The sequence below is a fragment of the Spermophilus citellus genome, assembly GCF_964194105.1.
Source record: "Spermophilus citellus genome assembly, chromosome: 13".
NCBI classification, from domain to species: Eukaryota; Metazoa; Chordata; class Mammalia; order Rodentia; family Sciuridae; genus Spermophilus; species Spermophilus citellus.
The window spans coordinates 102,928,772-102,937,628 of NC_138193.1; the positions used below are offsets into that span (position 1 = coordinate 102,928,772).

An 8,857-nucleotide genomic window follows, 5' to 3' on the forward strand; every position below is an offset into this window, starting at 1 on the left:
GTGTAAATCATGATGACTCTTTAGGATAAATTTTGAATTTGAATACTTGAATGACTAAGGGGCTGTTTCAGAAACTTTCTTAGTTTCACAGAACAATGCTCATTTTTGTTCTGTGACATAGTATTATTACCTTCCTTTTCTTTCATTTTTGGAATTGGGTACATAGAATGAATTGTTACCCATCATCATCTTAGATTAGTGGTTTTCAAAGGTGGAATCTGTTTTAAGTATGCTCTTGAAAAACAAGTCGAAATGAAAATGTTACTCTCTACATGCGTGAGTTTACCAGTTTTGACACTTCATTTGGAAATAAAACAGCTGACTATATAAGCTTTGTAAGATAGGGCACTTTGTAAGACAAGTTCTAGACACAGCCTACTGAGAAGGGTTCTTTGAAACTTTCTTGGTGAGTTAATTGCCTCTGAACTATAAAACTTCATATTCAAAGACTCCTGCTTTGGACTAGGCAAGTTGGGCCTATATTCGTGTGTGTGTGTGGGGGGGGGAATTGGCCACCACTTCAAAATGTGTCATGACATGTTGTATCATGGCCTCTGCCATTCTGTTATAATTTTTGTCTTACTTTCATTAACATTTGATTGGTTAGTAACCATAATATACCATATGTTAGGGATAGTGAGCTAGTGTTTTTTGTATTATCTCATTTTCTTATCAAATTAAATGTTTGTGACATAGTATTATTACCTTCCTTTTCTTTCAATGAAGAACTTAAAATTCAAAAATAATAAGTAGCTTGTCCAAGGATGTGAAGCTAATAAGTGGTAGGACCAAAATTCAAATTCAGATATTTAAGTCATGTGTTTCTTTCTTCTCTGTTACACATTATTCAAAAAGAGTTATTACTTCCATTGCCTTTGGATTAGTCACTCTATTAAGTTCCAGGCATAAGCCACACAGCAGTTACATAACAAATCTAAGGATTATTTTCTTCCTCTTGTCTTCATACTCTTTCCTGCTCTCTCTATGCCTACCTCCATCTCTACTCTTCCTTCACATAAAGATTCCACCCTGGCTCTAGTTGAGAAACACCACAGGTGGCACACATCTTTTAATCTTCTCCCTAATTTGTTGAAAACCAGTACAAAGTATATTAGTTGTGACACATTTTGAGTACTTATATCCTTTAGGAAACTGAAAACATTAACAGTATTGTAGAGGAAGTCCAATGTGGGAACTCAAACAGCCAATACAAGAAGGCTGTTTGTCCTTAGTGCCAATGAGGGTCACACATGAAATTGAGGAAGCAGAGATCCATAGAACCTGGAACTGGTCAGGAAGAACAGACCTGAAATGGACTTTGAAGGATGGGCAAGATGTGGACAGGCAAAAAGGAACAGAAAGAGAAAACAGATGAGCTTGGGGCTGGGCATTTAAGTGACAGCTTCATATTGGGAAGAAGAAGGGGCCACCTCTCCTGATTCCTGTTCCAGATGCCTTCGATAATCCCCAGCGATAGTGGGAAGAATCCCACCACCAAGCCTTCCCACCTCTTGAGTTCCAGTCTCAGTATGTAGAAAGTCACCTTCTCCTGGAATTTATCTATGTTCTCTTTGTATTATGACTATTAGATGCATGTGATATCCTTTCCAAATGTAAGTGAATGATGGTTGGCTTATTAAAATCAGCTAGGGAGGTTATTTCAAACTACACAGGTTGTTTTTTCCTTCTCCTGGAGAATCTTGAATGGATCAGGAGGGTGAGAGATGACTGTACCAGCTAGAAAACACCCTGCAGACAAAAATGGTGTCTTGTTTCTCTGTGGGTTTCACAGGGCACAGGCAGGACCTCCACATTATTGGGTAGGTGAGGAGATTAATGTATGAAGCCTGTAAGTGTTGCCAGGTCTAAAGTCAGAAACAATAACAACTAAAGATGGGTCTCTATGGAACTAACCCCTGACATTTTTGGAGCATTTTACAGTGTACAAAACACTCTGCCCTCCTCCTGTGGAGGCAGCAGGGAAGCATTTTTGAGTGGGTCTGCTCAATATTCTCCCACTGTACCTCTACTAGTGTCAGATAAGATCATTCAAGGGTGACTTTTTCTTCAGGCACCAAGATAAGAATTGGATATGAGGTGTCTCCCAAAAGCTCATGTTGAGACAATGCTTCCTGGCTGCCATGAGCAGAGTAACGTCTTTTGCCAAGTTCTTATGTGACATGATGCCTCATCTCAAGCCCAGAGCAATGGAGTCAGCCAATCATGAACTGAAACCGTGCACCAAAACACACCTTTCCTCCAAGTTATTCTTGTCAGGAACTTTGGTCACAGCCATAAAAAAAGCTAACAAAAGGACCTTCTTCAGTGGTTCTCAAAATGAGGACCCCAGTTCAGCTCTGGCATGTGCATTACTTGGGAGCTTGTCAGAAGTGCACATTCCTAGGCCCCATCCTAGACCTCATGAATTAAGAACTCTGGTACTGAAGCCCGGAACTTTGTTTTCCTTTAAATTTCCTGGCAAGCTCTCCAGGGGATTCTGATGCAAAGTCTGAGACCCAATGGCCTGTTCTATTTCCAACAGATTTATGTGGTTAAATTCAGAAATGCTGTTCCTCAGAATTCAACTGGCATGGCCCATTCCTTCTCCAGAGGGTGAAAGTAAACAACTGAGTTTACAAGTTCCGGGAGGCCTTAATGGAAAACACGATAAATACCTCTAAGAGTGGGGCATATGCTCTCATCCTATACAGACATAAAGAATTCATTAGGCATTACCCCAGGAAAGGCCCCCATTCTTGGATTTCAGGAGCTATAAACCCAGCTTCCTCAACACCGGCCCACGTGCCGGCCTCCGCCATTAGGCTGGGAGCAGGGTCTAAGGAGGGCACGCGAGGGAGAGCCCGCTGGAATTCTCTACCAATCAGGTGCCCTCGGGAGAAAAACTACAAGTCCCAGCATGCCACACGCGCACTGTCAGGAGACTCCTGGCTTTGCCCCAGAGTTCCTCGCGCCAGGTGGCAGGCTTGACTCCGGAACCTCAGCGTAGGGACCCGAGAGCCCTCCGTCCGGAAGGCTATGGGGGTGGCTACTGCGACAGCCCTGTTGGCCGCACTGGGCGGGGCACTGTGGCTGGCGGCCCGGCGGTTCGTGGGCTCCAGGGTCCACCGGCTGCACGGTGGCGGGGACCCCGGCCTCATGCACGGGAAGACCGTGCTGATCACCGGGGCTAACAGCGGCCTGGGCCGCGCCACGGCGGCCGAGCTGCTGCGCTTGGGGGCGCGGGTGATCATGGGCTGCCGGGACCGCGCTCGCGCCGAGGAGGCGGCCGGCCAGCTCCGCCGCGAGCTCTGCGAGGCCGAGGGTCCTGGGCCGAGCCCCGACGTCGGTGGAGCGGGCGAGCTGGTCGTCAAGGAGTTGGACCTCGCCTCGCTGCGCTCAGTGCGCACCTTCTGCCAGGAGCTGCTCCAGGTGTGGGTCTCGCGGAGTCGCGCCGCCCGGGCGGAAGGCAGGCCGAGCCGCGCGGGGCGGGACGGGGCGGGGCCGAGGGGCCGGCGCCGAGGAGCTGGCTGGAGTCCGGGGTGTGACCTTGGGGATGGCTGAGGTTCCTGGCAGGAGCAGCCACTGAGCCACCAGTGAGGAGGGGCAGGCTTGAGAAAGAAGGGGAACTGCCTGCTGAGGATGTTAAGAAATGGGCCCCGGAGGAAAACCGTACATAAGCCAGTTTCTGAACATTTCATTTTATTATGTGAGGATGGCCCAGGAGTCATCTGAATTGTTTTTCCTGCGTCATAAGTGAATGTGTGCCAAACCATGCCTTCTGTTACACAGAGCCTGAGAGCACTGGAAGAGGGTTGCTAGCCAAGGGGCTTAGACCAATGCTTATTTTCCACACCCTTTTTTTTTTTTTTTTCCTGCTATCTAAGGGAATGTCATTTGTTGCCACCGATGAACTCATTAATGCCTTCCCTAACCAGACTCTGGCATGCTTTTCAAATAGAATGGAGCTTGGAATCCTAGCGATGGTACTTCAAACAGGAATAGAAACTAAGAATAATACATCTTGCATTATTGAAGTTAATTGTATGCCAGCATAAGTACCAAGCATTTTATGTACTTTCAAAAAAAAAAAAACTGTTAAGAGAAAATAAAATGCCTTTGGCTATTGTCATTGAATCTTCACAGCAACCCTGTGACACAGGAATTATCTCTATTGTATGTGAAAAATTAAGACATAGAAAGGTAATGTAGCTTAACCAGTGGTCTGTCTTCATAGCCTATACTTGATCACCTATTGTATACTCTTGCCTGCTGGACAGTGAGGGATGAAGCTATCTTTGGGCAGGTGGTAAATGTTCCACTAAAGTGGAACCTTCTGATGAGACTGAGACTGTTGCAGAGGTGATCTGCCAGAAGGCATTCAAAAGGGAGGATTTAAAGGTTGCTGTCACAGAAATGGCCCTGTATGAAATGAGTCTTTGAGGCTAAAGCAGAGGTTCCTAAGTGTAATAAATTTTTCAAGATGCCCTTAAGCCAGAGAAATGTCTACAAGGTCATGGGGGATGTAGTTAGATCCAGACAACCTAATAAATATTTATGTCCTAGCAGTTCAGTAACTGTTTAAAATGTAATCTACACAATTCAAAGAAAAATATTTCATTTTTAGCCACAGTCTTTAGTGGAAAGTGTGTGTCTGTTGATCACTACACCAATTTCTCCAACTTTGGGATCAGATTGGATACAGCTACCCTTGTTTCCTGTTCTACATAAATTTTTAGCCTTGCACTTGCAATTTAAGCTTCTCTAATAAATTGAGGAGATCGTTTCTTGTGGAGCTGAGTTTTTAGAGCAAGAAACGATCTCCTCAAAGGAGTAGAATACAATATAATGTTGAAACCTTAACTACCTGTAGTAACTAGCTTTTAGGTATTGAGCAGAGTAGCATTGCTTCTTTCAAAAATTTAAAATATTCCACAGCACATCCTGTGGGTTTGTACCCCCCATGCTCTAAGATCATCTTGTTGCAGTGTGGGAACTGTTTCTCCCAGGAGTTAGGTTTTTTGTTTGTTGTATTATTGCTAGTATTTCATCATAATATTCTAGATAAGAAGTAATCACCATCTAAGAAATTTTGAAAGCATTATAAATGTAAATGGGATTGGTGATTGATACACACACACACACACTCATTCATTCCTAATACCTCTGTTATTTTGACATCTTGAGGCAGAACCAGTTTAAAGGTAAGGATAAGGAGATGACAAAGTCGTCATCCTTGCTTCTAAGCATTTACCTTTCTGCCTGCTTCTGAAGGAAGTCTGGTGACTATAATAAAAAGTGGAATTGTAGGCTTCCCACAGGTTGGTTGGTATTCTTGGTATTTATCTCATTTATCTCCTCGAACTAAAAAAAAAATAGTAAATGATGAAGTCCTAAAATAACACTATCTCAGCAAAGAAGGATGGCTCGGAAATGATTAATTCAGGAAATCTTTCCAAAGGATTAGTGAAAAAGAACATTCCTTTCTTTCCCCCATGGGTGAACTCTTGCCTTGTTTTTGAAGTTGACTATTGGAAAATGAAAAGATTCTTAGGTTAGAATGAGAAATAGTTAATCCTCTGACAGGTAGGCTTTGATAACACTTGTGAAATTTAACACATTTTTCTTTTCACTTAAACGTGGTAAAAAAGCCAATGAAACATGAAATTTGACCTAGAATTAATTTTAGCATGGGTCATCCGTTTGTCTTTACACCTGGAACATGTTGTGCATTTCTTTTTTCTCTGTCCAGCAAAAGAAAGAACTCTAGAAAAGCAAGAATAGACCATCTTAAATGGTTTAGGAAATGAAAAGACTTCTTATGAGAACAGTCTAAATTTTAGGTCTTTGTAAAAATGCAGTTTCTAGAAAATATGGTCAAGGTACAGAATTCTGACTATTCAGATCTCCTAAATTAGGGGCTTCTTGATGCTTAAAAAAAGTACTTATATAAGGAAAAAAAGAACTGAATTCCACAGTCATGTTGGAGGTTAAAGGTGTTTGTTGATCCTATGGCCCCCACCCTTTTGTCTCCTTCACTGTTGTGAGACTTGTACTTATGAGTCACTGTGTTATATATTTTTATATTACCTGCTTAATTTTTGTTCTTACTCTTTGATTTATTCATGACATTCTGTCAGGTGTTAAGTTTCCATCCCTGACCTCTGTTGCTTGTCCTAGTTTTAAGGAAATGCCTTGAGGTCATTCTGTTCCCATGATGCCATTTACACTTAGAGAAATACAGTGTAACACATCTGAACTTAGCTCCTAATGTCCAGTAGGTCTGGGGATAAACTGCTGACTATCTCTAGTTTACTCACTGTAGCTGTGCTTCAAAAATCCCAATTAGAAAGCCAAACTACTTTAATAATTAAGAGAAGGGACTTTACCATCAAAAGATTTTATCTTCAGGTGTGATTCTTGGTTTTGTTGCTTGTGAACTCTGTGACACTAGATAAGTCATCCAGCATCTGTGCATCAGTTTGCTTATAGGGTTATAAAAAGAAGATGAGGTTTCATATGAAACGCTGAAAGCAAGGCCCCACTAAGGATGAAAATAATTTTATTTCCATTTCTCTTTCAGTGGTTAGACATTCATAGAAAAATTTTATGGAATTTTTAATATTTTCCAAGAATTTTTAAAAATTTTATCATAGGTACACTTACTGTGATTTTGATATGAACTCAGCATTAACATGCTAACTCCCAAATTGATATTTTCTTAGTTAAACTGAAATTAAGGGAAGAAATCTGGAATCACAGGAGTATCTAATCTCCAAATATATTTCTGTTTTTAAGAAAGACATTGGTATGGATCAGATAATCAACTTTCTAATGAAACCAAAGTGTGTGTGTGTGTGTGTGTGTGTGTGTGTGTGTATTATTGTTATAAAAGCATAAGACCAGAAATTCAGTCTTAGATTTAGTTTCTACAGATTTTCTCTTACTGACAGATTACTATGAATAAGTATTTTCATATTATTTAAATGAGAAAAAGAAGTTGTGGGGTGAGATTATGAATATCAGTATTGAATTGAGGAAATTCCTCCAGAGGAAACCCTCCCGCCATGAAAAACAAAATTGTCAGTATTCAACTAGCTCTCTGATCCGTAGCCCGGAAACGGATGTGTTTTTAGTCTCAAGTTCTTTTTTTATTAAAACATATTTATCGTGAACAGGAGGAGCAACTGGAAGCCTATGTTCATAATTCTGCCATTCTCTTTTTATATGTGAAGGAAGAGCCTAGACTGGACGTCTTGATCAACAATGCCGGTGTCTTCCAGTGCCCTTACACCAAGACAGAGGATGGGTTTGAGATGCAGTTCGGGGTGAACCACCTGGGGCACTTCCTGCTCACCAGCCTGCTCCTGGGACTCCTCAAGAGTTCAGCTCCCAGCAGGATTGTGGTCGTTTCTTCTAAACTTTATAAATATGGAGAAATCAACTTTGAAGACTTGAACAGCGAGCAGAGCTACAATAAAAGCTTCTGTTATAGCCGGAGCAAACTGGCTAACATTCTTTTTACCAGAGAATTAGCTCGGCGCTTAGAAGGCACAAATGTTACTGTCAACGTATTGCATCCCGGCATCGTGCGGACTAATCTGGGGAGGCACATTCACATTCCGCTGCTGGTAAAACCACTTTTCAATTTGGTGTCATGGGCTTTCTTCAAAACGCCGCTAGAAGGTGCCCAGACTTCCATCTACTTAGCCTCTTCACCAGAGGTGGAAGGTGTGTCGGGAAGGTACTTTGGGGATTGTAAGGAGGAAGAACTGTTGCCCAAAGCAATGGATGACTCTGTAGCAAGAAAACTCTGGGATATCAGTGAAGTGATGGTTGGCATATTAAAATAGGAACAAGGAGTGAAAGAGCTGTTTATGAAATATATCAGTTATATCTGTGATTAGGAATGGTGTGGCTTGAGCTCTTGCTACTTGGGAAAAACAATTTTGGTTTACAATAGTACTGCTAAGAAAATACATGGGAATATTTTTAAGGTACTGAAAAGGTTATTTTCGGGTATCAAATTTTGAGCAAACATGTTTTAAATGTATGAGTATAATGAATGCAATTATATTTTAAAAATTATAATTGGACAAGCAGATTTTACAACTGCTTAAGAATTGGTTACTTAAAATAGCTATCTTAAGATGTATTTCAAATATTTTTGTGCTTCATGGCTAAAGAGTTAAAAGTGTTCACTACTATGGCTTTTGTGTGGCAATAATATGCCTGGTGTGTACACATAAATAAACTTACTGATGCAGATTTTTCACTTGTATTTCTTTATAAGTGACACTGAATGCGGTTCTTTGTCCTGTCCTTGTTAGCTTATCTGGTCTTGTTAAATCCAGTCTCCTTTTAGCATACCTTGCACCCTGCTCGCAGAAGTGATATTTGTAAAACTCAAATCTGTCATGGCTTCACATCCCTGCTTCAAGACCTATGATGATTTTCTTTTCGTTTTGGGGGTCTTTTTGTTTGTTTGGTTTTAACTATAGAATTCTTTCTTCAAAAGAATTTTACTCAAGAAATTGGGAGGATCAAACAAGCTATAGTAAAGTTGCAGGATATTGTCCTCCAAGGCTATTCCAAAAGGGCCTTTATTAAATATAGCAGTTTATATAATCTTATTTAATTCTTTAGTATACATTTGAGAGTCTCCGTGAACTAGGGACAGACTTGCCATATATAATGGAACTTACTGCAATAATAATGGAAAGGTTCTGTACAGTTCAAGAGGATAGACAAAAGATGTGGGGTACTGAGTACTTGAAGTGTAATTGAGAACTGAATTTTTGATCTTAATGTTTATTTACACAGGTACATTTCTAGTGACTATTGTTTTGAACAGAATATC

The 8,857-nt window shown here is 41.1% G+C and overlaps 1 protein-coding gene across 1 annotated transcript; it reads left to right on the forward strand.

Annotated features, from left to right (window-relative positions):
* Positions 1–2,962: 2,962 nt before the first annotated feature.
* Positions 2,963–8,265, forward strand: LOC308633090 (retinol dehydrogenase 14). The gene is made up of 2 exons (XM_081265586.1): positions 2,963–3,429; positions 7,233–8,265. The coding sequence occupies exons 1-2, from the start codon at positions 3,037–3,039 to the stop codon at positions 7,848–7,850; spliced, it is 1,011 nt and encodes a 336-aa protein (XP_081121712.1). The 5' UTR covers positions 2,963–3,036; the 3' UTR covers positions 7,851–8,265.
* Positions 8,266–8,857: the final 592 nt, after the last annotated feature.